The sequence below is a fragment of the Netta rufina genome, assembly GCF_964035555.1.
Source record: "Netta rufina genome assembly, chromosome: 21".
NCBI classification, from domain to species: Eukaryota; Metazoa; Chordata; class Aves; order Anseriformes; family Anatidae; genus Netta; species Netta rufina.
In genome coordinates, this window is record NC_140145.1 from 7,425,846 (window position 1) to 7,452,615 (window position 26,770).

General features: G+C 51.2%; 2 protein-coding genes across 3 annotated transcripts in view; both read right to left on the reverse strand.

Annotated features, from left to right (window-relative positions):
• Nucleotides 1-163: 163 nt before the first annotated feature.
• DHRS13 (dehydrogenase/reductase 13) lies at nt 164-2,876 on the reverse strand (the record flags this gene model as incomplete). The annotated part of the gene is made up of 5 exons (XM_084299946.1): nt 164-426; nt 1,336-1,647; nt 1,751-1,874; nt 2,539-2,657; nt 2,750-2,876. 5 exons carry the CDS (start codon nt 2,874-2,876, stop codon nt 164-166), a joined length of 945 nt encoding a protein of 314 aa, XP_084156072.1.
• A 394-nt stretch (nt 2,877-3,270) lies between these two features.
• Nucleotides 3,271-26,770, reverse strand: part of PHF12 (PHD finger protein 12) — a 31,178-nt gene continuing 7,678 nt past the window's right edge. The window contains exons 3-15 of one of the 2 annotated variants that reach the window (XM_084299491.1): nt 19,612-19,684; nt 17,684-18,071; nt 17,029-17,149; nt 15,742-15,874; nt 14,881-15,045; nt 14,049-14,210; nt 12,183-12,999; nt 10,137-10,259; nt 8,669-8,812; nt 7,015-7,113; nt 6,408-6,490; nt 4,708-4,846; nt 3,271-4,443 (exon numbers count right to left, since the gene is read on the reverse strand). In XM_084299491.1, coding sequence (XP_084155617.1) covers nt 4,109-4,443; nt 4,708-4,846; nt 6,408-6,490; nt 7,015-7,113; nt 8,669-8,812; nt 10,137-10,259; nt 12,183-12,999; nt 14,049-14,210; nt 14,881-15,045; nt 15,742-15,874; nt 17,029-17,149; nt 17,684-18,071; nt 19,612-19,684 — 2,782 coding nt within the window. In that variant the 3' untranslated portion in view covers nt 3,271-4,108. The remainder of the gene's footprint in view (nt 4,444-4,707; nt 4,847-6,407; nt 6,491-7,014; nt 7,114-8,668; nt 8,813-10,136; nt 10,260-12,182; nt 13,000-14,048; nt 14,211-14,880; nt 15,046-15,741; nt 15,875-17,028; nt 17,150-17,683; nt 18,072-19,611; nt 19,685-26,770) is intronic. The other variant, XM_084299492.1, reaches the window with a different exon arrangement.

Genomic DNA, 26,770 nt, shown 5'->3' on the forward strand with positions numbered 1-26,770 from the left:
AGCCTGCACTGCACACACGGCCACCGCCTCCCCAAAACAAGGGCACCTCCTCCACATCCACCACCTCGCCGCGTCCCAACCCCGCTGGCAGGCGACGCCGTTGCAGGACGCTCGGTTTTATTGCACGGGGGACACGGGGAGGGGGACAGCGGGCTGGGGGGGGTCACGGCGCCAGCCCCACCAGCCTCTCGCTGGCCTCCCACAGCTCCCGGGCCACGGCGTCGTCGCGGGCGTGGGGCCACGGCTCCTGCAGGCGGCAGTCGGCGAAGTAGCGGCCGCTGAAGCGCTCGAGGCCCTCCTGCGTGGCGCAGAACAGCGAGGTCTCGGCGCCCTCGGCGGCGTCGCGGAAGAAGAGCCAGGCCAAGGGCACGAAGAGAGGCTTCAGCCAGAGCGGGAGGTGGCGGAACAGCTCCGTGTTGACGAAGCCTGGGGCGAGGGGAAGGGGTGGTGTCGCAGCCGAGGCCCGTTGGGGAAGGGACCCCCGCCCACAGGGTGCTGTTTGGTCAGGGTGCTGCCTGTGCCTGAGCCTGGCCCGGCTTTGCAAAGCTGCTCTGCAGTGCACGGTGCTCTGTGCAAAAAGGATGCGCTGTGCAGGGAGTGCACCGTGCAAAGGGATGCGTCGTGCAAAGGGATGCACTGTGCAAAAGGTGAGCTGTGCAGAGGGATGCTCCATGCAAAAGGACACACCATGCGAGGGGATGGGCCGTGCAAAGCGTGCACTGCACCAAGGATGTTCCATGCAAAGGATGTGCTGTGCAAAAAAGGCATCATGCAAAGGGTGCAACGTGCATGGAATGCACTGTGCAAAGGGACCCTGTGCAAAAGGTGAGCTTTGTTGGATGCTCTATGCAAAAGGATGGTCCACGCAAAGGCAGGCACTTTGCAAAAGGACACACCATGCAAGGGGATGTGCCATGCAAAGCATGCACTGAAGGGATGTTCCATGCGAAGGGTGCACCGTGCAACAAACACATCATGCAAAGGGTGCAACGTGCAAAGGGATGCTCCATGCAAAGGGACCCTGTGCAAAAGCTGAGCTGTGCAGAGGGCTGCTCCATGCAAAAGGACGGCCCAAGCAAAGGGATGCACCGTGCAAAAGGACACACCATGCAAAGCATGCACTGCACCCAGGATGATCCGTGGAAAGGATGCGCTGTGCAAAAAAGGCATCATGCAAAGGACGCAACGTGCAAAGGGATGCTCCACGCAAAGGAATTCTCTGTGCAAAAAACTTCTCTGAGCACAGCCTGCACCGTGCACAAACCAAAACCCCGCGCTCTGCACAGGTGCAACGCAGGCACCGCATGAAGGACGCTGCGCCCGGCGGGGCCCTACCTGGGTGCACGGCGTAGGCGGTCACCTGGGTGCCCTGCAGGCGCGTGGCCAGCTCGCGGGCGTGCAGCACGTTGGCCAGCTTGCTGTCGCAGTAGCCCTGGAAGGTGGGCAAGGGGCCGGGGGGCGGGCGGCCCAGCGCAGCGGGGTTCAGGCGGCCGGCGCAGTGCGCGGAGGAGGCGACGATGACCACGCGGCTGGGAGCGCTGCGCTGCAGCCGCTCCAGGAGCAGCTGGGTGAGCAAGAAGTGGCCCAGGTGGTTGACCTGGAAGGTGAGGCTGAAGCCGTCCTCCGTCGTCCCCCCGGCGCTCACCCCTGCGGAGGGGCAGCGGGCGGTGGGGGCGGTGCTGGAGGTTGGGGAAATTTGGGGATGGTTTGAGGGGGGTGGGGGGGGTCCCCGTGCAGCCCGGGGGCTCACCGGCGTTGTTGACCAGGAGGTGCAGGTGGGGCTCCTGGCACAGGAAGGCGCTGGCGAAGGCGCGCACCGAGCGCAGGCTGGCCAGGTCCAGGGGCATGAAGAGCACCTCCGGGTTCCCCGTCTCCTGTGGGTGCAGTGGGAGGGGTGCTGGGGGTGCTTTGGGGTGTCCTATGGGGGTGTTTGGGAGGGGTACTGGGGTGTATGGGGGGTACTGGGGGTGCTTGGGGGGATACTGGGGGTGTATGGAGGGGTACTGGGGGTGCTTGGGGGGATACTGGAGGTGTATGGGGGGATACTGGAGGTGTATGGGGGGTACTGAGGGTGTATAGGGGGTACTGGGGTGTATGGGGGATACTGGGGGTGTATGGGGGGGTACTGGGAGTACTTGTGGGGGTACTGGGGCCTATGGGGGGACACTGGGAGTACTTAGGGGGTACTGGGGGTGTATGTTGGGGTACTGGGAGTACTTGGGGGTTACTGGGGGTGTATGGGGAGGGGTACTGGGGGTGTTTGGGGGGGGTACACTGGGGATGTGCTGTCAGGGTGCCCAAGGAATGTCCTAGGGGTGCCCAGGGATGTCCCATGGGGGTGTCCTAGGGGTGCCGGGGGGGGATTTTGGAGGTGGCGGGGTACACTGGGGGTGGCGATGGTGCCCAAGGGCCATCCACGGGGGTGCAGCGGGGTGCCCGGGGGGGTTACTTATTGGGATGCCCGGGGACGTCCCCCTGTGGGGGTGGGCTTTATGGGGTTTCGGGGTGTGTGTGCGGGCGGGGGGGGGGCGCTCTCACCGTGCGGATGCGGCGCGCCGCCGCCTCCCCGCGCCGCGCACAGCGCGCAGCCAGCACCACGCGCGCCCCGCAGCGCGCCAGGCCCCGCGCCGTGGCCTCGCCGATGCCACCGCTCCCCCCTATAAAGCACGGGAAAGGATGGGGGGGGAGGTTATAAACCCCCGGGGGGGGGCCGTACCGGGCCGTTCCCGGTCCGTACCGTGCCGCTCACCCGTGACGATGGCCGTGCGGCCCCGCAGATCGGGCCGGGAGCGGGGTTGAACGGGGGCGCGCAGGCGGTGGCGCAGGAGGACGCCGAGCGCCAGCAGCAGCCCCGCGCCCAGCAGCGCCCACCCCATGCCCGGCCCCGGTTTTTCCGTTCCCGGCTCTGCGCCGCCTGCAGGAGCAGCCCCGGAGCCGCCCGACCCGGCCCCGGCCTCCCGGCAGCCCCGGCGGGAGGAGGAGGAGGAGGAGGAGGAAGAGGAGGGCACGGGGGGGTGCTGCGCTGCTCGCACCCGCAGCTGGAATTTGGCCCCCGGAGCAAGGCGAGCTGCTGGGGAGCATTGGGTGGTTGCAGCAGGATGGGTGGAAAAGAGGGTAAAACGGTAAAAAAAAAATAAGGCTGGAGGTGTGCAGCCCTCCCTCCTCCAGGCCTGGAATGGGGAAAATGAGGTTCCCCCCCCTCCGCCCCCCGTCTCCCCAGGTGGTGGGCACAGAGTGAAGACAGACAGGCAGAGAACGGGATGTGAAGTATTTGTTTTTATATACAGAATACAGGAAAGTTTCTGTAAAGTCTAAAACGTTACAATTACTATGTACAGTGGAGCTAGCTGTTCTGCGGGAGGGGGCGGGGGGGGGGGTGGCTTATAAACAAAAGAGACAGACAGGTTACGACAAACGAGCTGCTACAATAAGACAATTTGAGGAACGTCATACCACATGTAGCACTGTACACAGCTTTAAAACATTGAAAATGCCATCACTGATGTATTTACACAGAATCCCAACACTTTTCCTTATTCGAAATAAAAAAAAAAAAAAAGAGGATGGACACCAGGAAAAGAACTCATTTCTCACTGCCCATAATACACAGTAGCTACTTGTAGTGCAACCATAGCAGGGAGGGATGGGAAAAAAAATAACTGTGGGAAGAAGAGCGCTTCTTTACATTAAATAAAACAATGATATTGTATAGATTTGCTGTATGAAAACTGTATTTCTCTTTTAATATAAAACTATTGTCACTGGCACAAAATAGAACAAGTTTCTGATTATTTTACAACTGCATGGGAACTATCTGTCAGAGAGAGTCCTCGAGTCAGACAGCGGTCGCCCCTCGCTCTGACGCGTCCTGCTCTCGCTGCAGTTTTTCCTTTTAAAATGAAATGTATAGTACAAATATATGTGCAAATGCCCCTAAAACTTGAGCAAAAAAGAAAAATTAAAAAAAGTTAAACGTTCTTCATTTCATGCAAACGGCGTGTGAACAGTCTCTGGGCTGACATAGAAAATCCCACCTCGGTTTGTACATTTTTGCATTGCAAGAGTCTGAGGGCGTTCCCCTTGCTCCAAAGCTCTCTTCCTACAATTCCTAGGGAACAGAGTTGGACCGCAGCACGGGCACCTGGTGGGGTTTCAGAGAAAGCTTCTCCTCCAAGTCCATGTCTTGTACTAAGGCAGTGTCCCCCTTGGGCTGTTTGGTCGCAAATTCGGTAATGCTGAACACAAACTGCAGGCAGCCCAGCTTGATGTAACTGCCGTGGTGGAGCAGGGCCGTGCCCTCCCAGCCGGCCCCGCTGCCCCCTATCAAGCTGGAGCTGCTGGCTTTGCAGTTGCAGGGTTTCCGATGCTGCCCTTGTGCCTGCGAATTCATCACAGTGGCTTCTTCATGCGGCTCCTCTTCCTGCTTCCTGCTTTTATGGCGCTCTGGAAAAAGGAAAAGCGACGTCAGGTACAGGCTGGACGGAGCCAGGGGGTTGTTTTCATCAATGGGGGCTGCTGCTGGGGTGCCTCAGGAGCAAAACCCTGCAGCCGTGAGGCATTTCAGCAGCAAGAGGCTGACCCCAGGGCTGCAGAGAAAAGGAGAGACCCCCGAGAGGTGCAGCAGCCCCGAGGAGGAGTGACGTGCACCCGCTCCTGTCCCCCTCCAGCAGCTCCCCCACGTGGGGCCGGCCCCGTCTCCACACTCACTTATCACGCTCTGCACTTTGGCAACAATACTGCTGGGAGGAGTGGGTGCCATCTTCTCCGAGAAGTCACACGAATAGAGGACGTTGTCCACGGTCGTCCCATGCTCACTGTAGTTCAACAGCTCGTAATGTTTCGTATTCTGAAACGAGGGAGGAGGAGGAATAAAGACACCAGGTCAGAAAGGCTTCTGCCCATCGGGAGGACTGAAACACGAACCCCTCCCTCCCTACAGCTGTTGATGGTAAAATCAGAGCGCTTAAATTGAGTTCTGACTTCAGAGAGCAGCACCCCCAAGCTGGTACATGGCTCACAGCACAGCTGGCTTCCCAACCAGCTGCTGCCCAGGATGCTTCCCAGCAGGCAAATAAGGCCAGGCAGCTTTGAAGAGGAGTGGGTTTTACCTGCTGCACTTGAACCGACAGATCTTTTGGAAATGGGTTCCAGCTGATCCGTGCACAGCAAGCACGCTGTTTTAACAGGCTAAGTTTGTGCCATGTGGCTTAGTCCTGTGCCTTTGGGAAGCAGGCACAAGATGAACAGAGGGGTACCAGTGTGCAGCAGCAGACATGGGGTAGGGTGGCTTGGATTTACAGACCTTCCATGAAGGCCGAAATGCCAGGAGACATTACCGTGACATAGAGCATGACACCAGCAGCCTAACACTCAACTGAACTCTGCAGAGGATGTCGACAGCGTAGAAGAGATTCCAGGTTAGCTCAGAGGAATCATCTGACAGCAAGAGCTTGTCCTGCCAGGGCTATGGAACTTCAATCGAGTTACAAAAACTTGCCATGCACAGGGGAGCAAGTTTTCAAGTAACCTGCTCGACTGCAAACCTCCAGGCCAGAAACTATAGACAGAGCTAAGCAGGGGAGTTCTGCCTCTTTTTAGAGCAACCACAACCACGGGAAGCTCTCCAGAGTACAGAACAAGTTCAGTGATTCCTTCGGATTGACCGCTGTGAGGAGATGCTTCGGCTCAGATTTAGGATCTGGATCCCATTACCACGCGTGCTCTGGAGCTTGTAGTGCACCCAAGGAGCAGCTAAAGCAGTTTGTGGGTTAATCCTGGATCCTGCACAGCAGCTGGTTGACAAATGGGGACAGAAAAGACTACCTGGCTTCAAAAACTGTTGCCATGCTAAGAGACATCTCCGGTGGCACTTTTATTGGCAGACCAGTCTGTTCACTTCAAGAACAAACTAATCTCTGGCCTGTAGTTAAGAGGCAACCGTAGACCTCTGTTTACACTGAGAGCTTAACTAAAACTTTAGTTAAATAAGAGGCATGAAGCAGCTCCCTGTTTTGTTCCCGTCGAGGTTCTACGTAGGCAAGTGAAGCTTAGCTTTTATTAGCACAGCTGCATCAAAAAGTATCGAACCATTTCCATGATTTTTTTTTTTTCTTCTTCCCCTGGATGCCAGCGGTGACAGTGCTTACTTGTGGTCAGTCTTTGTCCACGAGCAGTTAGCTCAGAGAAATCCTGCTGGCAGAGCTCTGTGCTTCAGAAAAGGGGTTTGACAGAAAATGCTGACGCAGCCTTCACTGGAGTGAAACCATTCACAGCTCTGGCTCTTACTTTGTAGCCCACAAAGGAGCACCACACAAAGACAACCTGCTGCCTGCATCTCCAGCTCTCACTGCCATGCATGCCAAATAAAAAAAAAATAAAATAAAATAAAAAAGGACTCAGGCACTCACCTCATCGTAGAATATGCAGGCATGTTTGCCGGACACGTAGTTACAGTGACCATAGCTTGTAAGGCACACATCCATATCAGCTCCTGGCAATGGGGAGGACAAAAATACTGGGTTTATTTCAGGGAAAAAAAGAAAAAAAACCTGTCAGGCAGCAGAGAACAACAGACAGAATTAAACTTCAATTAGCAAAACAACAGGGGAGCAACTGCCTTTGTCCGCACTCCCAGGCCTGCATGAATAATGCTGCGATAAGCCACGAACAAAGTTTCAGTGGGGGAAGGGAGGGTTGGGGCTGCACGAGGCAGGAAGGCTGCAGAGTATTTTGGTGTTGCTGGGCCTTTCTGGAGCGCCAAAAGAATCTAAGCAGAGAAATAAAACCCACAAACAACCCTTAACTCTCCTCTCCATCAGGCAGTTAACCTCTAGGAGCCATCCTGCTGTTACAAAAGTGGAAGATTCAAGTGGATGAGGAATTTCCACCCTTCTTGTTAGCAAAAGGGGTCCGTTTGGGTCTGTTTTCTTCAACGTCCGCTTGGCAAACAAGCAGGGAGGGCTGGGAAGAACCACCCTGAATCTTAAAGGTCACGCTGGGGAAAAAGCCACTCACCTGTCCCGATGTAGAGGGTTCGATAGCACATATTGACTGCACCCCCCAAGCCCATCAGAGGATAGAACACAGCCCGGGCTTGCACTTCCTTTCTTTGCGCTGCAAGATAAAAGAGAAAGGACTTGAACAATCTTATCAGCTACACAGGCTGCTTGACGCCAGGCTCTCCAGAAAGCACTGATCCTAAGAGGGACGCAGGCAGCTTTGGCCTAAAGGTTTCCCAACCCTCTAGGAATGCGTGTGGATTAAACATCTTTGTCACCAGGGAAAATTGTTCTTCCCAGTAACCCACACAAGCCACGCAATTGTGGAGTGAGCACAACGGAGCCGTGCTGGGGAGAACACAAGCTTCCTGCCACCAGCTTCTTTCTTAATCTCTCCCGGTTTGGGTAATCAAAGACCTGCCTCTTGCTGTAAAAGCACCACTTTAAAAAAAAATAATAATTGGTGAACGCCACCAACTGAGCAGCTGAGATTCAGCTTCCAGTGAAGCTGCAGGAAAACCACATGGATTGAGCAGGGTCCAGGACTGAGCCTCCAGAGCTCCTGGCAGCAAAGTTCAAATCACACCTTCTCCCACGCCCCAGTGAACTGGGCAGAAAATCATCTTCTGTGGAACAGAGATCACACTCCAGACCCCACAGGCCTGCCAGGATTTCGGCAGCTGCCTTTTGGAGATAAGCCCCTTACGCAGGCAGAGCCTCTTCTGATAGCACATCTGGGTGGTAGTTTTGCAGCAGGAGCGTGGTATCAAAGAACAGAACATGAGGATTACAAGAGATTGTTTGCAGAGTCACCTGTGTCAAGAACAGTGGGGTTGGATGTGCAGTGCTTAATACAGCAGAAACACGCAGCCTCCCATCTCTGTGCAGCTGCCCTGCAGAGTCCTTTCAGCTGTCCAGCTCTGCTGACTCAACAGGGCTCACTAGAGGTTTTAGATCTGATTTTTATTTCATCAGCAATGCTAAACAGTCAGCTGGATGCATCATCCTGCCCGGAAAGGGCCAGGGGTTAAGACAGCACCAAGCTGCCTTTTGGGAGGGAGGCTGCTGAAGGATTCCCAGGGCAGCACAGGAAAGCAGCTCCAAGCACAGCCTGGTGCTGCGTCCTACAGCAGGGCTCAAAAAGATTGACAAAGTGTTTAGTGAACGCTGCGATGCTACAGCAGGCAGGCAGAGAGTTTCAGAAGGTGGTTACTGGTACTAGCAGGCTTCCCAAGATCTTATCTTGGGTATTTAGCCCCAAAACCCATAGCAGGCAACTGCTCCTGCACCAAGGCTGTCCGGTTAGTGCTTGAGGGCAGATTAACCCTGACTTCATGCAGAGGAAGAGGAAGACACGATCCCCATGCAGATTTAGGCGTTGGTAATGTTCATAATATAAATCAAGAGACCATAAACAAAGCCAATGCCGAACTCAGGCCCATGGAGATTATTTTTATTGCTACAATTTGAAAAAAAAAAAAAATAATTACAGAGGGACCTGTAGGATTTTCTGGCCAGTGGGGAGCCAGAGCAGGAAATGCAAGGAAAGAAGCCTGAGAGGTGGCACCAGGCAGATACCAAAAGAGGAGTGAGGATGTTCAACCAACAGGCAGGGGAATGCCAGAGAGCTACGGCTCAACCCAAACCGACTGCTCTAGGGCTGCTCTTACCTTCGACGTGGTTTGCCACGGGAGACTGCTGATGGGCACTGACACCGCTTGCTAGAGACTGAGCTTTGGAAGGGAAAAGCTGATGTATTCTCTGCAAGGCCAGAAACTTGATCAGCTGCTCATCCAGCATATTTATCTCAATCTCTGTTAACAAACAAAAAGCAATTAGTCAAGTGATTCGCGGACAGGGTGCCATCTGAGCTGGATTTAACCGTCCCATTTTCCAGCGTGCCATTTGCTTCTCCAGCAAAGACTGCCAAATCCTGCAACACAAGAACGTTACGTACAGGCGGTCAGGCTTCATACCAACACCTCACGTGAGCAGCACGTGAGGAGAGTGTCAGCTCCGGCTAGAAAGCTGCAGTTTGGGCAGCAAGCACAAGTTCAGGGCAACGAGGTCTGATAAACTGAAAATCTGCTGTTTCAGCTCAGAAGCAACAGGTCTGCAGAGGTGGACGTTGCCCCTTTTGGCAGCGGGTTGGGTCCTTCATTTCCTAGCCAGAAAGGCTGGCTCTGTGCTGCAGAGGAAAGCAGTAACCACTCTGGGGCAGCTACACGCTCCTTCTTGAGTCACGCGCTGTCAGAGCGGGGTCAATTAACCAAAACAAGGTAATTCAGACAAGATTTTCAACCAGCTTTGAGGTAGATCTGCTGCTGATAGCTGCGGAGTGTTCCCGTTCGCGAAGCCCCACGGAGATCTGCCTTCTGGGAGCAAAAGCAGGCTGCCCGACCTCTTCTCCACGTCAGCAGCAGGTCAAACAGCAGGCAGAAGAAGCAGAGCCACGAGGGCCCTTCCCGAGAGCAGAGAGGCAGCCCGGCCGAGGGGAGCAGTCGGGGCTCACCCAAGAAAAGAGGGTGACCACGCCAGAAAGGCTCTTGTTCAGAAGCAGGCACTGGCGACAGCCTGCTGTGCTGGGTGACAATCTCCTCCTCCTCACGTCGCTCTGCTAAGACTCTGCATTTCTTGCCAAGTGCAACAAAAGGAGAATAAAAAAAAATAATAAAAAAATCATGCCAGTCTAGGAGACGACTGACAGAAGCAGAAATCAATCGGAAAATTAACGGAGCCAGTAAAGCCTCACGAGCCGGGTGACCGCTCGATGGCACGATGGGGAGCCGTGGGCTTCCTGCACGTCGGGAAGCCCTGCGGGGTGCAGGCAGCACCAGGGCACGGCAGGGCTGCAGGTTTCTGCACGCGGATCCCACCTGGAAAGCAGCCCGTGCAACAGCACCGTGATTGTTCCCCAGAAAAGCTTCAGGCAGGAACACTTCATTGGCCTCGCTGCCTTGGCAACGCTCCGAGCAGGGAAGCAGGGAAGCGTGTGGTATTTAAGGGAAGGCATTTCCAGCCCCTCCCTCACCTGACTGCAACCCTTTCATCTCGGAGCTTCTCCTGAAGCAGAGCCTGGGTGCTCGGGAAGCAAACAGGCAGGGCTAGCAGAAGACTGAGAACGAACTAAATACTCACCGCCGTCCACAAACGCTTTCAGGGAACTGCTGAGGTCCAGCATAGCTGCGGAGTTTGAAGTGAGTGATGAGGGCAGAGTTAAAGCGCTTCCTATGGATAAGGTGCTGGGACTGACCTTACCATCTACAGAGAAAGATGGTGCAGAGAAGATATGTCACTGTGACGTTCGTCAGACATGCACCCAGCCCCTCGGGCTGCTCGCAGCTTCCACGCTGCTCAGAATGATTAATTCTGCTCGGAGCCACGCTTTGAAAAAAGGCCCGAGTTACAGGCCGAGTGCTTTCGGCCCCTCGCAGAAGGATTAGCGTGTGCCTCGAACGCAGGATCAGCTCTCGGGCTCTGCACCTAAATATTTAAGGCTCTGCTCCCCCGTCTGAAGGAGCAGCGATGAGAGGCTGCAAGCGATGTCATGCTACAGAGGCCGGGAAGACGAGCACCGAGCCCCCAGCAGCTCCAAGAGCTGGCTAAACCTTTGCCAAGTGGCTGGGTCTAGGCCTGAACATGCAGAAAAAAAAGCACGTCTGCTGCATCCTTTTGATTTCTGGACGATTATCGGCTGCAGGGTGCAGCGCGCTGCCTGGTAGGAATGTGACAGTCGCTGGCAGGATTTATTATCCACCAAATACAATCCCACTGCCTCGGCAGTGACTGCGCAGCCCAAAGAGGCAAATGCCAGGAAGCAAAATCCCTTTAAGGCATGGTCGATACCAGTTCTTCTCAAGTTGGTCTGCTCAGAGCTACGGTAAGCCTGAAGCTTATGAAAAAAGGGGTCACAAATCATTTGTATTTTTGTCAGTTTGCACCCGCTCTGCAGAGCACCATTTAAGATGTTTGTCAGTACACGTGTGGTGTTAGATGTAGTCCATCTGAACACATTTACGCCTTTCCCAAGAGAAACTGCATCCAAATGATGGTTTAATGGGCGTTTTGTGGAACCCAAACTTCACGCTAGGAGAAATTTAACATCTTAAGTAGCTGCAAAATGATGGAGGGGTTGGTTTGCAGTGTTTTCAAGCCACAAGGAAGAGGCTTCCTACAGCACAGCCCCTTTTCTTTCCTCCTCCTAAAGGCCCCCCAGCCTCGCACGTCTAAGCAGGGCACCAACTAACAGCCCTGGGGTAACTCGGTTTGTTTGGCAATAAGCAAGGAGACCAAGTGCTCTGGGGACTGCTTCCAAACACGAGATAAAACCCAGAAGCTGCCTGTAATAATTTTTTTTTTTGTAAAGAACAATAAAAGATGGTGCCTGCGTTGCCTGGATTGCTCCACCCAAGCCTGCCATTGAGCAAGGACTGCAGAAGTGACAGCTCTGGCGCTTGCTTTCCAGCCACTGCTTCCAACCCAGCCTGCACAAGGGGGCTAACGGCTTGAGGTTAGAGCTGCTGGGGCAAAGTGAGGAGGAGAAGGCTTCAAGTGAGAGCTTATTCCAGCAAAATTTACGAATTATGGGCCGTTACTCCCGCCCTCTCCTCCCAACATCTTTGACTTGATGGTTTTATGCTGATGAATGGGTGCAGGCACCTCAGCAGCGAGGTTCTGGGCTGTAACCCAGGGCAGAAGCAGTACATCCAGCCCGTGACTGCCCCGTGTGAGCAGACTGGCAGGCACTGAGCACACCACAACACCCCAAACCCACGTTTCTCTAACATCGAGGCTGTGCAGCTGAAGATTTCTAATACCTCTGTACCAGAGGACGCAACCATCACCAGGACAGAGATGAGAGGTGCAGGGGAGCTGTTCTGGGAAAGGCCTGCCTCGCAACCAGCCAGTCCTTTAGAGCAGCCAGCTGTTGAGATGTTGAGAGCAGGATTTACACCTGCTGCTGCTTTCCAGAACCAACTGGATCTATCACCCTGCTTCTCAGAGTGGAGTTCCCTGCATCCCATGGCTCCCATGAAGGGACCTAGGACATAGAAGACCTAAACTTCCCCCTGCTCTCTACAGAAAGCCGAATTCCCCATTAAGCAAGGGCGTGCTGCTAGAGCCTCGAGGTTAGCTGAACGCCTTCTCAGCCCTGGGGGCCAGGATCAGCCCTTGGGCCCTTACCTGAAGGTGGTGCTGGTGAACAGAATCTGTTTGTGGACCCGACAGCCGAGATCCCATCTCCTGCAGCCTGGGGAGGGGTGAGAGCCCTGGTGGCAGTCAGAGGGGAGCCCACGGATCGCAGGTCTGCTGTCAGCGGCGGTCCGATCTGCGTCTGCACATTCTTTCTTTGCAAAGTGCTGGTGGTGTCCAGGCTGGCACAGGAGCTCGATATGGAAGTAGGCATACTCGTGACCGGCACAGAACCCCTTTGTGCACAAGAAACGGGTCCCGCGACGTTCTCCGTTTTGACGACGGTTCCGATCGTGTGATTCAGCAGCCCACACGTCGCTGGGGGCGTGAGGGGCCTGGGCCACGTTTGCCGGTGCGACAAAACGGGGATTGTGTTACCCGACCCCATCAGCCTCTGGGAGTCAGTCAACTGTGCCGCAGGTTCGGACGAAACGCCGTAGAAATGAGGCCCGTTGACCTTCACGTCAGAGGCTGTGGGCCCGTTGGAAGTCCCGCAAGAAGCCCCCTTCTTGGATTTGTCTATACAGGAGCTGCAGTTGACCTCTTCCTGTGACAAAGTCTGCTGGGGTTGCGAGGAGCTCAAGGAATTCTGAGTGGTAATCCCTGAGGTGCAGGATGACATGGAATAGAGGGAAGGTGTGGGTGCCTTGTCAGCTGCCTGGTAAGGGTTGGCGAGTGCGCCGTCTGCCACGATAACAGGCTTAATATCAGCCTTCTCTGTTTGCTCAGAGTCCCAAAGCGAAGTCATCTGCTTAGCAGATAAATGTTTCAATATGCTGCACTGGAGCGCAACAACACTACAGAGCCACTGGGAGGAAGACAGAAAAAAGAAAAAGCACGTTAGTTCTACAAGCAGACGCTGCTCCAAGCCTCAGCCACCCCATCGTGCCCCACAGCCCGCAGAAATCCAGCTGCCTGACTGCTGCAGAGCGCTCAGCATCTGTTCTGGTGCTCATCTAGCACCAGGAGAAGTCTTTGCTCAGATGTACACGTGCACGTCCAAAATTAAGTGCTGTTTATCTCTGTGCTGGGGACAGTACAACGAGGAGCTGAGATTACAGGAGAGGGAAGGCAGCAGACACTCCCCTCACTTCACATTTAAAGCACTGCAAACTTTTCAGCTAGTTACGTACGTATTTTCCACTGACACGGGCTTCTTTCCAAAGAAAACCCTCTATCTTACTCTGTTTCACGCTGGAAAGAAATGCTGATCTACCTCACGTTACTGGGAGCCACCTGCAGGGGTGGAGAGCACCTTTTCTTCTACACCAGGTAGAAGACGACCAAAAAACTTAAATTTTTAAGCTTCATGGTGAACGTGCCCATGCCATATATAAGAACCCAGCCCGAGCTAACAGGAATCAGACCACAGCACCGATGGCAAAGCAACGTGCCTTCGCCTTGCTGAATCCAGCAAGAAATTTCATGCAAGACTTGAACGCTCACTTGACCTTGATTTGAAAATCTGAGGCTATCGGCAATAAAAAGCAGCCCAGAAATGTGACGTTAACACACAAACGTGTCAGAGAGCAGCCTTACATAATCAAAGGGGAAAGTATTTCCCCTCAGCCAGGAAATAAAACTGACATCTAGACAGAAAGCCCTCAACTCCGCCGTTCAGACCAGGCGACTCTCTCACCACTTTCCTGAAGTGTCAAACGAGGAGCTTTACATTTCAGCTGCAAAGCCGAAATGAAGTTTTAATGGGCAAAAGTGTCAGAACCAAGACGAGCTATCACCTTCAGACGCACGATTTTGAGACTGGTTTCCTAGACAACTGCTCTGATCACGACTGAAATGGAAGAGGACCGTCGTACCGAAGCGACTAGAGAGTCCAAGCATTTTGACTTCATTTACCTCCTGTTGTTCTGTCTGGCTGGCTAAGTGCTCAGTGTTCAAAAGGTGCTTCTGCAAGGGTTCCTCGGGGATCCCGTTACAGATCAGCTCGCCGTCTCTAATTGCTGCAGGCGCAAGTAACGGGGGCGGAAGCCGGTATTGGGACTTTATAGCATCAGGAACCTACATTGTGGAGAAAGAAGATGACACATGAGAACAATTACTCAAGAATGACTGGTTAAATGAAGTGCCTAACCAGCACTGTGCCTTGTGTTTGCTGCTTTCTGACCCAGAGGAACCCTGCAGACAATACATTAGAAGTTTCAAGTGCCGAGTACTTTAATTTAATGCAACTATGCTGAAATTAATAGGTTTCATTCCCTTAGGTCAGGCATGACTTCAGCGTAACGTGGTGGCTCCAGCATAAAAAAAAGTCACGCAAAGAAAAGGCGAGGTAAGAAGGGAAACGTTTAAAATACCTATATGGCATTTTTCAGGCATTCTGGCAGAAAATGCTTTTTGTGGTTTAACAGGGAACATGAGGCAGCCCAGATTCTGCCTCTAGTGCCACCTTCAATGGGTTTGTGTTGTACTTCTCGTGCCTGTGTCAGATTTACAGGCTTGCTTCTAAGAGCTGAGCGTTATGGTTGCTGGAAAACGAGCTTCTTAAATCCTACACGTAGTGAAAACTGCTCTGACTGCCGACTTCCAGACCTCTCACCACACGTTTATTCAGACCCCACCTTCTTCCTCCTGCCCCGACAAGGCGATCCCTATGGGGCACGCCGGATTCCCTTCCAAACTAAAGCACGCGCGTGGGGAATTCTGCCAGTACCTACTTGTTGACACTCACCTTCAAACCCTTTCTCTTCACTGACTGAAGAACTCTGCGATTCGGAGGATGTTTCTTATGGATTCGGTTTAAGAAATCCACTTTGACAACATGCTGAGATATGGTATCCTGGAACCGGTCAAATACTCGGCACCGATTACTCAGGGTCAAGTTCTTCTGGTTCAGCTGGGTGATCAGATAATGCCACAGAAGTTAGGGATCTGCAGGTCACTAAGGCACCCTAAGACTCTCATAACGCCTCGTAGCACTGGCAGTACAGCATCAGCTCAGCTTTAGACTATTCGCTTCCTGCGGCACTAACCCTTTCTGTTAAAGGGCACATTGCTGGAGGTGAATACAAAAGCACTTAGAGGCCTCCGAAGTAGCATCAATGCTCTCAGAAGCAGTTTCTCTGGGCACAAGCCCTTTGTTCCAGCCCCCTGTTTCCTGAGTATTTAGTCTCAAGTACAATGCTCTTCCACAAATGAAAGCTCCCGCTTGGAATGAACGCTTTTTGGGTTAAGCATGCAAAGAATTACTTCCCCTATTTGTAGCACTGTGCTGCTTTGTATCACAGTTCTGGAAGCTCATCTAGATCTTAAGGAGTCCAGTCTGAAAACTAGACAAGCTGCCAGTGAGTCACAATCTGAGCTGTCAGCTTCAGTTACGGGAAGGAGTTCCCCCATCCTTATATTTTATTGCAGCGAGCAGCATCATATTCCTTTGGAGAGCGTGTTGCTTGCAGCAGGAGCTTTACAAGCGTTACAGGGAGCAATAAGAGCTCGGAAGCTGTTTTACATTTGTTGTACTTTGTCCTTTAATGGACCTGCCAGGTTCCACTCCAGCATCCGGTTACCATACTGCAATCATAGTCCTGCTTACCACCACGTGCTCTATGTGATTTGGGCACATCCATCTACCCAGAGGCATGGCAGTAAGAGGTGGCTCCAGACAATCCATGTGGAACAGGAGTGGGCAATAATCACACTGAATGAGAGGTGCCACTCTGCAACTCCTGCAAAGAGAGAGCCATATCTTATTTCCCACGCAGAAAGCAGAGCATTAACTGAACGTGCAGGCAGGCTTGGCTGGCCACTTCGGCTTATCTTTCCCCACCAACTCCCCTAACGCCGTGTTACTTGCATCTAAAATTAGGCTTCAGATTTGTAACTCGATCTATATGGACCTTCTGCAAGGCCCACTCAGGGCAAAAGGACCTGCCCATAAACGAGGGTTCCTTGGTTCAACAGAAGTCCTTTGGCAGGAGGAGATCCCATTGCTGGAAAGCTGCAAGAACCTGTCCGAGTCACGTAAGAGACTTCTCGAGTTGACCTTGTGCGTTAGTTCTGAATGGCTTCATTTAGAGCAAAATCCAGAGATCCAAAGGAAATCTCAGATTGTCACAATTTTCCTCAGACCAATCTTGTGTGAAGCTGGGACATTTACTTCAATAAGCCTGAGATGTTCTCAGAACACACCTCGAACTCCAGAAAGCTACTACCCCCACTGCTCTGGGTTCTCTAAGCAGTCAACTCTATGACAAAGCCATCAGCCGTTCCCCACAAAAGCCCACCTGAGTCTCCAGCTTCATTCCAGAAACTCACCCTGACTGGGTTCCTGAAATAAAGTTTTTTGGTTCTGCTGACATTTTGAGCCAGGATTTATCGGTGCTTTTATTTCTGCAGTTATAAAAGAGCACAGCAGTATTTTATACTAGTTCTAAGATTTACTATTTCAGCACAATACTCCTGTTTGCCTTGGGCTTGTATCTCTCTGTAGATTTCTATTTCCTAAAGGTCACCTCCTCACATATCTCCTTCACAAACCATAAACAAACATCTCAGTTGTCTAAACAACCATCACTAGAAGTCTTCCTTGTAGAAAAACACTGAAGGCAATACAGCTCGCTCTTTTCAGGCTACACTTTAAAACCTTTACAGCCATGCAGGACTGCAGAAGCCACACCTATACTTGTCACTAAGCATTTGTTATTTAGCAAGGACAATTATTCCTCCATTTGTTTAGCAGATTGTAAAGCGGGAACTGACAGGGAATGGAAAAGGTAACAGATAGTTTGCTTTTTTCATCAAGAACTTTGTTCCCGTGAAGGGTGCAGCTACACCAACGGGCTTCCCTGGAAGAGTGAGCTTCCCTGGAAGAGTTACGTACCTGTTGCATGTGAAGCAGACTTTGACCGGCAAGGGAACCAAACCATTGTGGTCTAACTCGTGTTGTGCTTTCTTGACGTTCTTTCCTGTGGTTTCTTCCTTTCTCCTCCTCTTGCTAGTACCTGAAAGTAAATTTTAAAAGGCTTTGGGTTACCCACATAGCAGAGATTCGCTTCCTGGCTGATACACATAATCTTCTCAGGCAGAGGCAAATAGAAAAGGCAGGAAAGAACTGCTTAAGGAGCCCTTATCAACCACTAAATCTAGAGTCAAGTGACAGAAATGGGCTTTAAAGGCAGACATACTTTAAGCTTAAGGCACAGGATGTCACTGAAACAATTACGCTGTTACTCGACTAAGCTATTGTACCTAGAGTCAAAATCAAGTATTTGGACAACTGGAAACTTTTTCTTCAGATCGATGATCTAGACTAGGCCGAATACAGAAAACATCTATTTCAAGGAGGTGGAGCTCCCAGCAGCATTCCCACTGGGGAAGCCAAGAGGCCACCTGCTGTTGTATGAGGACCAGGGGCACTTCTGCACTCTATTTTCACCAGACAGCATCACCAAAACCACAGCTACCAAGGAGCAAAGAGGGGAGAAAAGGCAAGTTGGCAGCAGGATGCAACTGCAGACACCTTTACCAACGCTCACCTGGAAGTGCTGTGGTGCAGGTCAGTTCATTCGGCAACTGGAACTGCGTTGGGTTCCTTTCCATGGCAGCAGCAATAAGAAGCTCAAAGGGTCGCTTCAGCTGGGGCTGCCCACAGTCCATTTCTGCAATGGCAGAGTCATCATCCACGTCAATTATGTCCTCATCGACATCATTCTGCTCCGAGTTGGGGGTCTCGGTGCTGGCATTGGATGTGGGAGTGCCAGGCCGGCTCGCTCTCCTTTCCAAGATCCTGGCATGCGCATTAGCCCTGATGCTGCTGCTAGACCTGTCCAAGAGGTCTGCGTCACTGGTTGGGGAGGTGGTCCTTTTCCCAGATTTGTCCACCAATCCATTTACCTGCCCCAGCTCTTTCTTCTGTTCTCGCTTCTGCACGACATGAATAGGCAGGCTTATCATGGAGGCCACAAACAAAGCACATCAACCTTGACAAATAAGCAATCGAAGACAAACAGCATCTGAAAAGGCTTCAGCCACTTACTACGACTTCCCCCGTGAAGTCACCATAAAGCCTTGACCTAGCAAAACCAATTTGCTTGCAGCTAACACACAGATGACAAACCAGCTGAAGGGAACCAAGCACAGGGAGGAAAATTAGCATGTCTCTCCTTTCAGGACAGCCGCATTTGAGTCCACATCAGGACAATGTTTCACAGCTTCTAGTCCTAAACACTTGACAGATCAGACAACTCTGTTTACTTTGCTAGCCAACACTGAGAAACTCCATGGTAGACCACTCATTGTCGACACAGTCTATTAACCCTGGCAGTGCATCTGAACCCATTACAGAACAAGGAGCTTGAGAACACAAGCACAACGTAAAACCAGCACACTATCTCTTGACGCCAGGACTCTTGAACAAGGTGGGCAGAGAGGACTGCAGCAGAGGAAAACAATACATGGCAATCACTGAGGGATCCGTTTTTGCAAGAGAAGGGGGCAGCTGCATGGCCTGGTAGCGGCAGCTGAACTGCTCCAGTGCCAGCGTCACCAATCTACAAGATCACTATGAAGTGGTCTGTAAAAGGAGAGAAGTGTTATCAGACAATTTTTAATAGAGAATTCTTTTCGTTGGTGTTGTGGTGTTTATTTGTTTTTAAATTTGTGACCCTCCTCTGTGCTGTTAGCAGATGACTGAACAGTACCCTGGAAACAGAACAAGGAAATAGCTTCGGGAACAAAAGACTGAGTACAGAGTTTTCTTCAAATCTGTTCTGGGTGTCACTTTAAGGGAACAGTTACTAGTTGGTTGGTACAGTTTCTAAATCCTCTGGTACGCAGTCTTACGTACTCACAGCAGTAAGATGTTTACATTGTGCAAGACAGCTTCCTGGAGAAAGAGTATCAAGGAAAATAAGACAAGCCACAATCTTGCCCAGTCATCTCCTCCCCATCCTGTTCAACAGCCCAGGAAATCACAACTCACTGTGATTTCACCCTCTGCTGATGTGCAACTGCTGTGAAGTCACCCTTCTAAAAAACGCACATTAACCAGAATCACAGCCCTGATGCCAAAGCTACATTATCAGGCCACCTGTTTGACCTGAACACAGCTCACCTCCTCCAGCATTAGAGCCCTTCCCTCTGTGCCTCAGTTCTCCCTCCCTTCCAGAATGGGAGAAAAAGGAAAGCAGGTTAAAAGGCACAGCTTGACACAAACATAGCAGGCACTTCAGTTTTGTGGTTCTTAGTAGCAACATTAAAAAATACCAGGACAATCTCATCAAGACACTTTGGTTTTCTTGCAGCCTGTTCCTAACAAAGCCCCCTTTACGACCCTAACCACAAAGAGCAATTCTGGTGGCGTGTACGTTCACATTAAGGGGAGAGGAAATTTTAAAATAAAGGGTTCACATTTCAGATGGACAGTTGGAAGGGCAGGGAGCACGGTTGTTACAAGAGACTTTACCTTTCGGCGCACAGTGCAGCGGTGACACATCCACTCCCCTGGAGGCAGCATTTCCTCACTGAGCGGAGGGTTGCTAGAAGAGAAATAAAAAGCAAAGCTTTACTGTTATTTCTGGAACATCTCATTTACACGTAGCCCAAGTCAGGGCAGCTCTGTCACCAGTGACGTTAAGTCTTCCATGACTCCCGTCTCATCTCCACGATGCAGCATGCTCCATATTTTTAAGAGGACAGTCTTAGAATTGAACGGCAAAGATAAATGGACAATTCATTTGCGTGCCATAAGTATACCTTCCCCTGACGCTCAATCCGCCTTAAATAACTTGATTACTTGATGTAACACTACAGAGATTACTGTGCAGCAAGCATTCATATAGTGAGGCATTTCTAGCCCTTGAATTTGCAGTGCGAATGCAACTGAACGAGCTGCCATGAAGCCTACCCACTGCTTCTCATGTACTCCATCCCTGGGCACACTAACTTCATGGTGGAAACCACCTCCTATCTTAAGACAACCCAAATACTCTTAAAAGTGTCACCATGTACAGCTTGCCTTGGCTATGAAGCACAAGATGCATCCTACTCATATGGATTTGCACTTACTATAAAGGCTGTATCACATCAAAATGACATTCTCATTTTGATTCTAGAAATAAACCCAAGTAAATTAGACGAAGGAGCAAGGAAGACTATTTTGAGAAACGTTTTTTCCTCGGTGAAAGGCAGAGCAGCATATGTTAGATGATACACTTCCCTTACAAATCCTACTACTAGCTCGAGTACTTTCCAACACCTCTTTATCATTAAGTTTTGTTATTTCAGCAAACTGCTGACTCTCGCAGGAAAAACATCCACGCTGTCAGATAAACAGCTAGTTACCACGCAGCACGGCTTTAAGATCTGCTTGAAAGAGTCCTGCCTATCGATGCTGGAGATAATTACACAGGAACTCCACAAAGCAAGGCCTGTGCTGCGTGCTCAGCGGATGCAGCACCACCAGAAGGACGCGGAGGCTCCTTCACCCACGCCAGCATCACCTCGGCTATGGCAGGGTTACAAGATGACCGCTGCGTGGCCGCACCGGCGAGGAGCTCACAAGGCCTTGCCCAGGAAGCTGCGTGGGCAGCCAGCCTGCTCCAGGAGACTTGTTCCTAGCAGACTGAAATCACACAGGGTCCCAGGCCGGGCTCCCACGCCTGAGCTATAAAAACAAACGCGTTTCCTTTGTTCAGGCACGGCCCTGGCAAGCCTTGTCCCGTGCGTGTGCTGTCGGTCCCACAAAGCCGCCTCAGGTGCCACAGCCAACAAGGGCCATGCTCAACCTTGAGCCACTTTGCCTGGGTGACCAGGGGGAGAACGGAGTGAGAACCAAAGCGGTGTGAGCCGCGGTGTTTCTGGTGTCAGGCCCCGGGGAATTCAGTAGAGCCAAGACATCTGGCAGCCATTTTGAGGAGCAGCGCAGGGTTTCGGAGGCCTCAGCGTTGCAGGCGGCTCCAGAAACGCCACGCTCTGCCCGTGCACAGAGACGTACCTGCAGCTTGCTTCTGTTTCTCATTTCCTGGAGGGCCGGGATGAACAAGAGATCGGGCTCTAGATGACAGCACCAAAGCCTCAGCCACCGCCTGCTTTACACCAAGCCTCAGGTGTTTGGCTGAAGCGGCGACTCCCCCCTCCCCGGCCCACGCTAATCTCCTGCTGACAGAAGCGTGGAAAGGGGGTGGAAGGAGGGGAAAGGAATGAACGATCCCCATGTGCTCGCTGCCCTGTGAATCCAGGCTCGGCCCTGAAACAGCTCAGCTTTTACCCCTGCTGCCAGCAGGGTTTGTAGGTCCGCAGCCACAGTCAGCACACATCGCCTGGCCCACCTCCGCCTCCCCTCCCAGCACCCCGGGGAGGAAAAAAAACCAAAAAACCCACAGCCTTTGACTCGTGGAGGAAAAAACCCACAGCCTTTGACTTGTTTGCGGTGGATCTGAGCCCTCTGAAGCCGCCGCCGAGCGTGCCTCAACTCCTGGGAACACGTCTGCCCCATCCCAACGCACGCGCGGCCTGCCAGGCGTCCACGCGCTGCCAGGTGCCTGGGGGCATCTGTTTTACCTGCTTGCCTTCGTCTGACGTGCCTCACAATGAAACAATTAATACCGCCAGGAATCCTGAGAGGTGCCTGGAAGAGTCAGAACGGGCTCCGTGGTAAAGGTGTGTGGCGTTATGGTCGTGGGTTTTTTCATGTTTGAACTATCTGCCAGGGCAGCCCTGTGTACACAGTGCCCTTACGGGACAGCTCACCCAGGATTTACTGGAATGCTTCTTCCCAAAAGGCCTGGGAAGGAGGGGAAAAGACGAGCCTCAGAGCAGCAGCGAGGTTTTGGCTCTCAGACTAGCCTCCTGAGGTGTTTTTTTTTTTTTTTTTTTTTGCTTGCTGTCAAGGCCTAACTGCTCCAGCAAGTGTATTAAAAGACTGATTCTGCTTCTCCTGGTTAATGAACTGTTCATCAAGGCAGCTCGCTGCACTAACAAAGACTGATGAATGCTGTTCCTGGACTGCTGGCCTCTCCGCACGGAAAGAGCATTTCCTGGGTCTTCACATAAAGCCAAGGAAGTGCTAAAGAATGCTATTTTAATTGACTAGTTATGACCGCATTCTTCAACCTTTTACTGTAAGCATAAGAAAAACTCATTTTTAAATCCGACCAAGGCGCTTGATCTTCATAACCAAGGTAAGAATTAGCACTTTGGCAGGAACACCATGGCCGCTTTCTCCCTATCTTTCATACGTTCATTAGCATGCAGATCTCCAGCCGCCAGTGTTTGCTGCCAACATGACCTGTGGCTGCACAGCACCAACTTTATCCTCACTTCCAGCACATCTCCTCTGAACCACACACCACTCCATTGTGCTGCTCTGCAAAATTTTGGCAAACATTCACTTCGGAAAGGTCCCCCCCTTTTGTCATCACAGGCAGGAGCGATGACCGGGGCTATTTAACCTGCAGGGTTTGGTCTGACCTGAATCAAATGTGCTCAGACAAACACATTTCTGAATTTAAGACAAAGACAGATCCAAAAAATGGAGTCTGATTTTTAAGGTTAATATCCACACAAACACCTGGAAGAACAACTCTGAAAATTACACATGTCCATCACTGCCTATTCAAAAGCCACTACACCAAATTGCTTTATTTATTTATTATTTATAATACTAGTCTAATAGCTTTTTTTTTTTTTTTTTTTTTTTTTGAAATAGCCAAGTAGCATCTCTTGAAATTCACCAGATTTATGTTTTCACGACTTGCTTTTGCAAACTTTTGGACTAGCTCCCATGGTCTCAGCATTATGCAGAGCCCCACTTAAATAAAATTTAAATAGCTATGATGAAATCAAAAATCTCCAAGAGTCATCTGTGTGTTCGGAGTTTTTAATCAAGCAAACAATAGCACGAAGCCACTCAGCTTTTCAATTTCACACTCTGGAGCTCTCATACATCAGCTGCCTGATGTTCGTCTAAATCCCATAATTACTCTTCACTTTGCTGACCTCAATAAATAAGTAAACACGCTCAAAGAACGGCACCTTTCTCAATGCAAGCCGGGCCACGGCTCTCGGAGGGAGCCTTACAGGCAGACCCGTGGTTATTTACACACGGCGTGCCTGGTGGCCATCTCACGTCAGAAGCATGTCGAGGCCGCGGAGCGCATGCCCCAGACCCACCAGGCTGCAGGCTGCTGCTCTCAGGCTGGGGTAAAGGTGGCAGGAAAACACCACGGTGTCTGGAGGAGCTTTCTGCAACGACTTGCCTTTGATTTTAGTTGTTTTCAGCAACTGGGCTTAATATTTTTGCTGTGCGGTGGAAAATAGTAACCCTGTGAAAAAAATCTAGGTAAGATTTCTGAGTTTTGTGTCCTCAGAAAACTTCCCTTTACCTTAGCAAGGCTCAGTGACAGGCTCGTGATGAAGGATGCCGGTTACGGCTGCCAGTAAAGCAGAGGAAGAAGCGTTCGGCTCTTCTATCGGGCTCCTATTTATCCTGATGATGGATAGAGGTACAGCTGCTCTACCGGCTTCATAAAGAACAAGGCTCCCTGGCTTCCTACGGCAGGGCCTCAATGGCAGCCCGAGCTAAAACAAACCAGGAAACCAACCACGCTGCCCGCGCATTACAAGCGCCCCATTGAGAAACAGAGAAGGTTGCATCACTGACACATTCAGGCCTCCGGAGCGGTTTTGCTGAGCCCAAGTTACACGTTTCTGCTCACAGCTGCTCCCAAACCCTGCAGGAAGACACCTGGGACACAGCGCTTGCAGCCCCGGCCGAACCCATAAAACCCCACAGAACGAGGCAGCAGCTGCAGCTTGGTGTAGGTTCCCTGCTGCAGCTCCCTTACCTTCCTACTGCGAGTCCTGGATCAAAGAGGAGTTTACTATTTTCCGTGAAGAAAGAAGTGAGGCTTCATTACCTTAAGATAATTACTGGGAATACTGTCAGCTTTCCATGCCGACAGCGTCTAATCAGAGGTCTACAAAATGTTCTTCAAACTCCATCTGCTCCTTAAGAGGAGCAAAGTCCTGACGCTCAGGAGCACAAGAAAATCCTCCTGATGAACACACGGATTTCTCAAGCACCGAAGCAGAGACCACCAGACTTGAGACAAGCTCAGCACAATTTCTGTTCCTCGCAGACCTCTGAGCGTGACCCGATCGTGTTACAACCAGCAGAGTTTTAGGAACTTTCTGATCTCGAATAGGCTCACATATTGTATACGTTACACCTACTTAAGGCCAGCAGTGCAATTCACATGAACTGCAGAGCATCAGCTGCTGTACTTCTGTAGCTGTGGTACAGATTCCCTTCCCCTAGGGGAATGAGTGGGAAAAAAGCTTAATAGCAGCCAGCCTACGTTTGTTTACATCGAGGTGAAAGTATTGAGCACGTATAGAAAAAGCAAGGAGAGGTGTGTACATCAGCAAGGAGACCTGGGCATCACTGGACAGGTCAGTACACGATTATTTCGGCTGCCACTAAGCAAGGATGAGGACAGAAGTGACCATTTCACATGTCACAAATTATACTGTTATAAGGCCACACTGGGAGAAACGATGCATGCAAGGGAAGATGAAGGTACCCTAACAATCTGTCCATATGCCAGGACAAAAACAGAGCAAGACTTGAACCCTAAGAGCCTAGGACATTAATACTGCCAGGGATGCAATCTCCCAAAGTGTCATTCGCTGCGTGCTTCTTGCATCCTTCCTTACACCACTCCTGCCAGCCCGGTGCTGTGAAGAGCACCAAGTACCACCTCGTGGAAGCCTGCATTACCTGCCTTACTTCACCTCTCCTCCTCTTCATCACCAGTGCTCCTGCCCCTCCATGTGCACATGGGCACCCCTTAGGCTCTCAGAAAATCAGTAAAATTCTCTCCAACACAAAGATGTCCAACTTTTTTGTCTTGGACCTGAAATCGGGAGCTTCCAACAGATTGGTTAGGCTGCATGAAAAATGTGACCACCTGATGCCACGGGTTCCTTCTATTCATAGGAAGAACCTGGCCTAGAGAGCATTCCCCAGACAACCCATTAGTTATTATCCTCATTAACAGCTGACAAAAAATAAAAAATAAAAGCACTTTTCCCCTTAATTTCAGGTGTTGGATTTCCATATATAAAAATAAGCACATATCTGTGCAAGTAGATATGAATGAAAATGTATGTATATTGTCACGTGCACCCTCTAAGTACTTTTTTTGGTTTTAATTTAGTTTGGTTGGTTTTGAGCTCTGATATTTGGGACATACTTGCTAGCAACTGTCTGGCTTTGTATTTATAACCAGAAATCAGAAAAGTCAAGAGGAAGACTTGTTGACTTTGGAAAATTTGGGTCATACCCTGAAATTCAGACGTTTTGCACATCCCATTTCTTTCCTGCACATCACTCCTTACGCCTGCACCGCAGACAATGGTAACAATAGCCCGAATTCAATGGCCAGATCCATCATTAAGTGTTCGGATCTTTATAGCACCATCTTCTTAACAGATTAGAAGTCATCTCCTCAAAGCTGGCTGACACATAGGGCAGCAACGGGGAGAAGAAAGAGGGCTGAGGAACAACACAGCTCTGGCGAGAATCGGTTCACCCGATCGTGTCTCTAAAGAACAATAAATGAAGAGACAGCTCTGGGGGAAAAAAAAAAAAAAAAAAAAAAAAAAAAAAACAGGTTGGAGAGGTTTCTGAAAGGTGAGCACATTCAGCCCTCGCGATACTGAATGTGTTCAAAGGAGACGGGGCTGAAAGGACGGAAGCAATAAGGTGGCAAAGGGAGACCAAACGCAGGGAAAGCAGAACATCAGAAGAGGCTGAAACGCAGGCCCATAAAAGCAAGGATACGAATTTGCTGTCACACGGCCAAGTGCAGCACAATTCTGACACCTACCCGGGGGCTAGGTTTTCCCGAGAACACCGGGGAGGAGAGGGAAATGAAGAGCAAGAAAAACAGCCCCCCAACCCCAACCAAAAGAAGAAAGCACAACCCAAAAAGCGACCTTACGCCGGGGTATAAATCCTTTTCTGCCTTTTCCCGATCACCTTCATATCCTGCTCCCGTTGCTATTCTAGACTGAGATCACCGGGAGGTTCACATGACGCCCTGCCCCAAGTCAGAGGCTGTACAGGCAGGTGTTTCACACCAATCACTGCCGCTTGCCAGAAATTCAGCATGGGGTTTTCAGCCTGCCAAATTGCATCCTCAGGCCACTGCTTTCTGCGGGGTTCAAAGGCAGTAATCTCCAGCTCCATCTAGTTTACTTCAAGTGACTCGTGCAGAGCAGACGTCAGCAGAAACGGGTTAGAGTTGGGTTCAGGCGCTCCATTTCCCCCAGCCAGCTCAGAGGCTTTTTGTACTCGAGATTTGATGCTGGAAGGACAATTTAGAGGGTTTTTCCTTCCTCTTTTCTGACTACGGGAAGCGTTTGCTCCGTACCCTAAACGAAAACGTGATCGCGTTACCACCAGTGCTTCATTAAAGAGAAGGTGCAGCACTGTTGTTACACAGCTTACAGACACCAGGCCCCGCAGCACTCCTGGGAGAAGCTGGGCAGACATCTAGCGTGCCGTGGAGCTGCAGGCAGCGTAAGGAAGAGCCGGCTCCGACCATCTGACTGCGTCG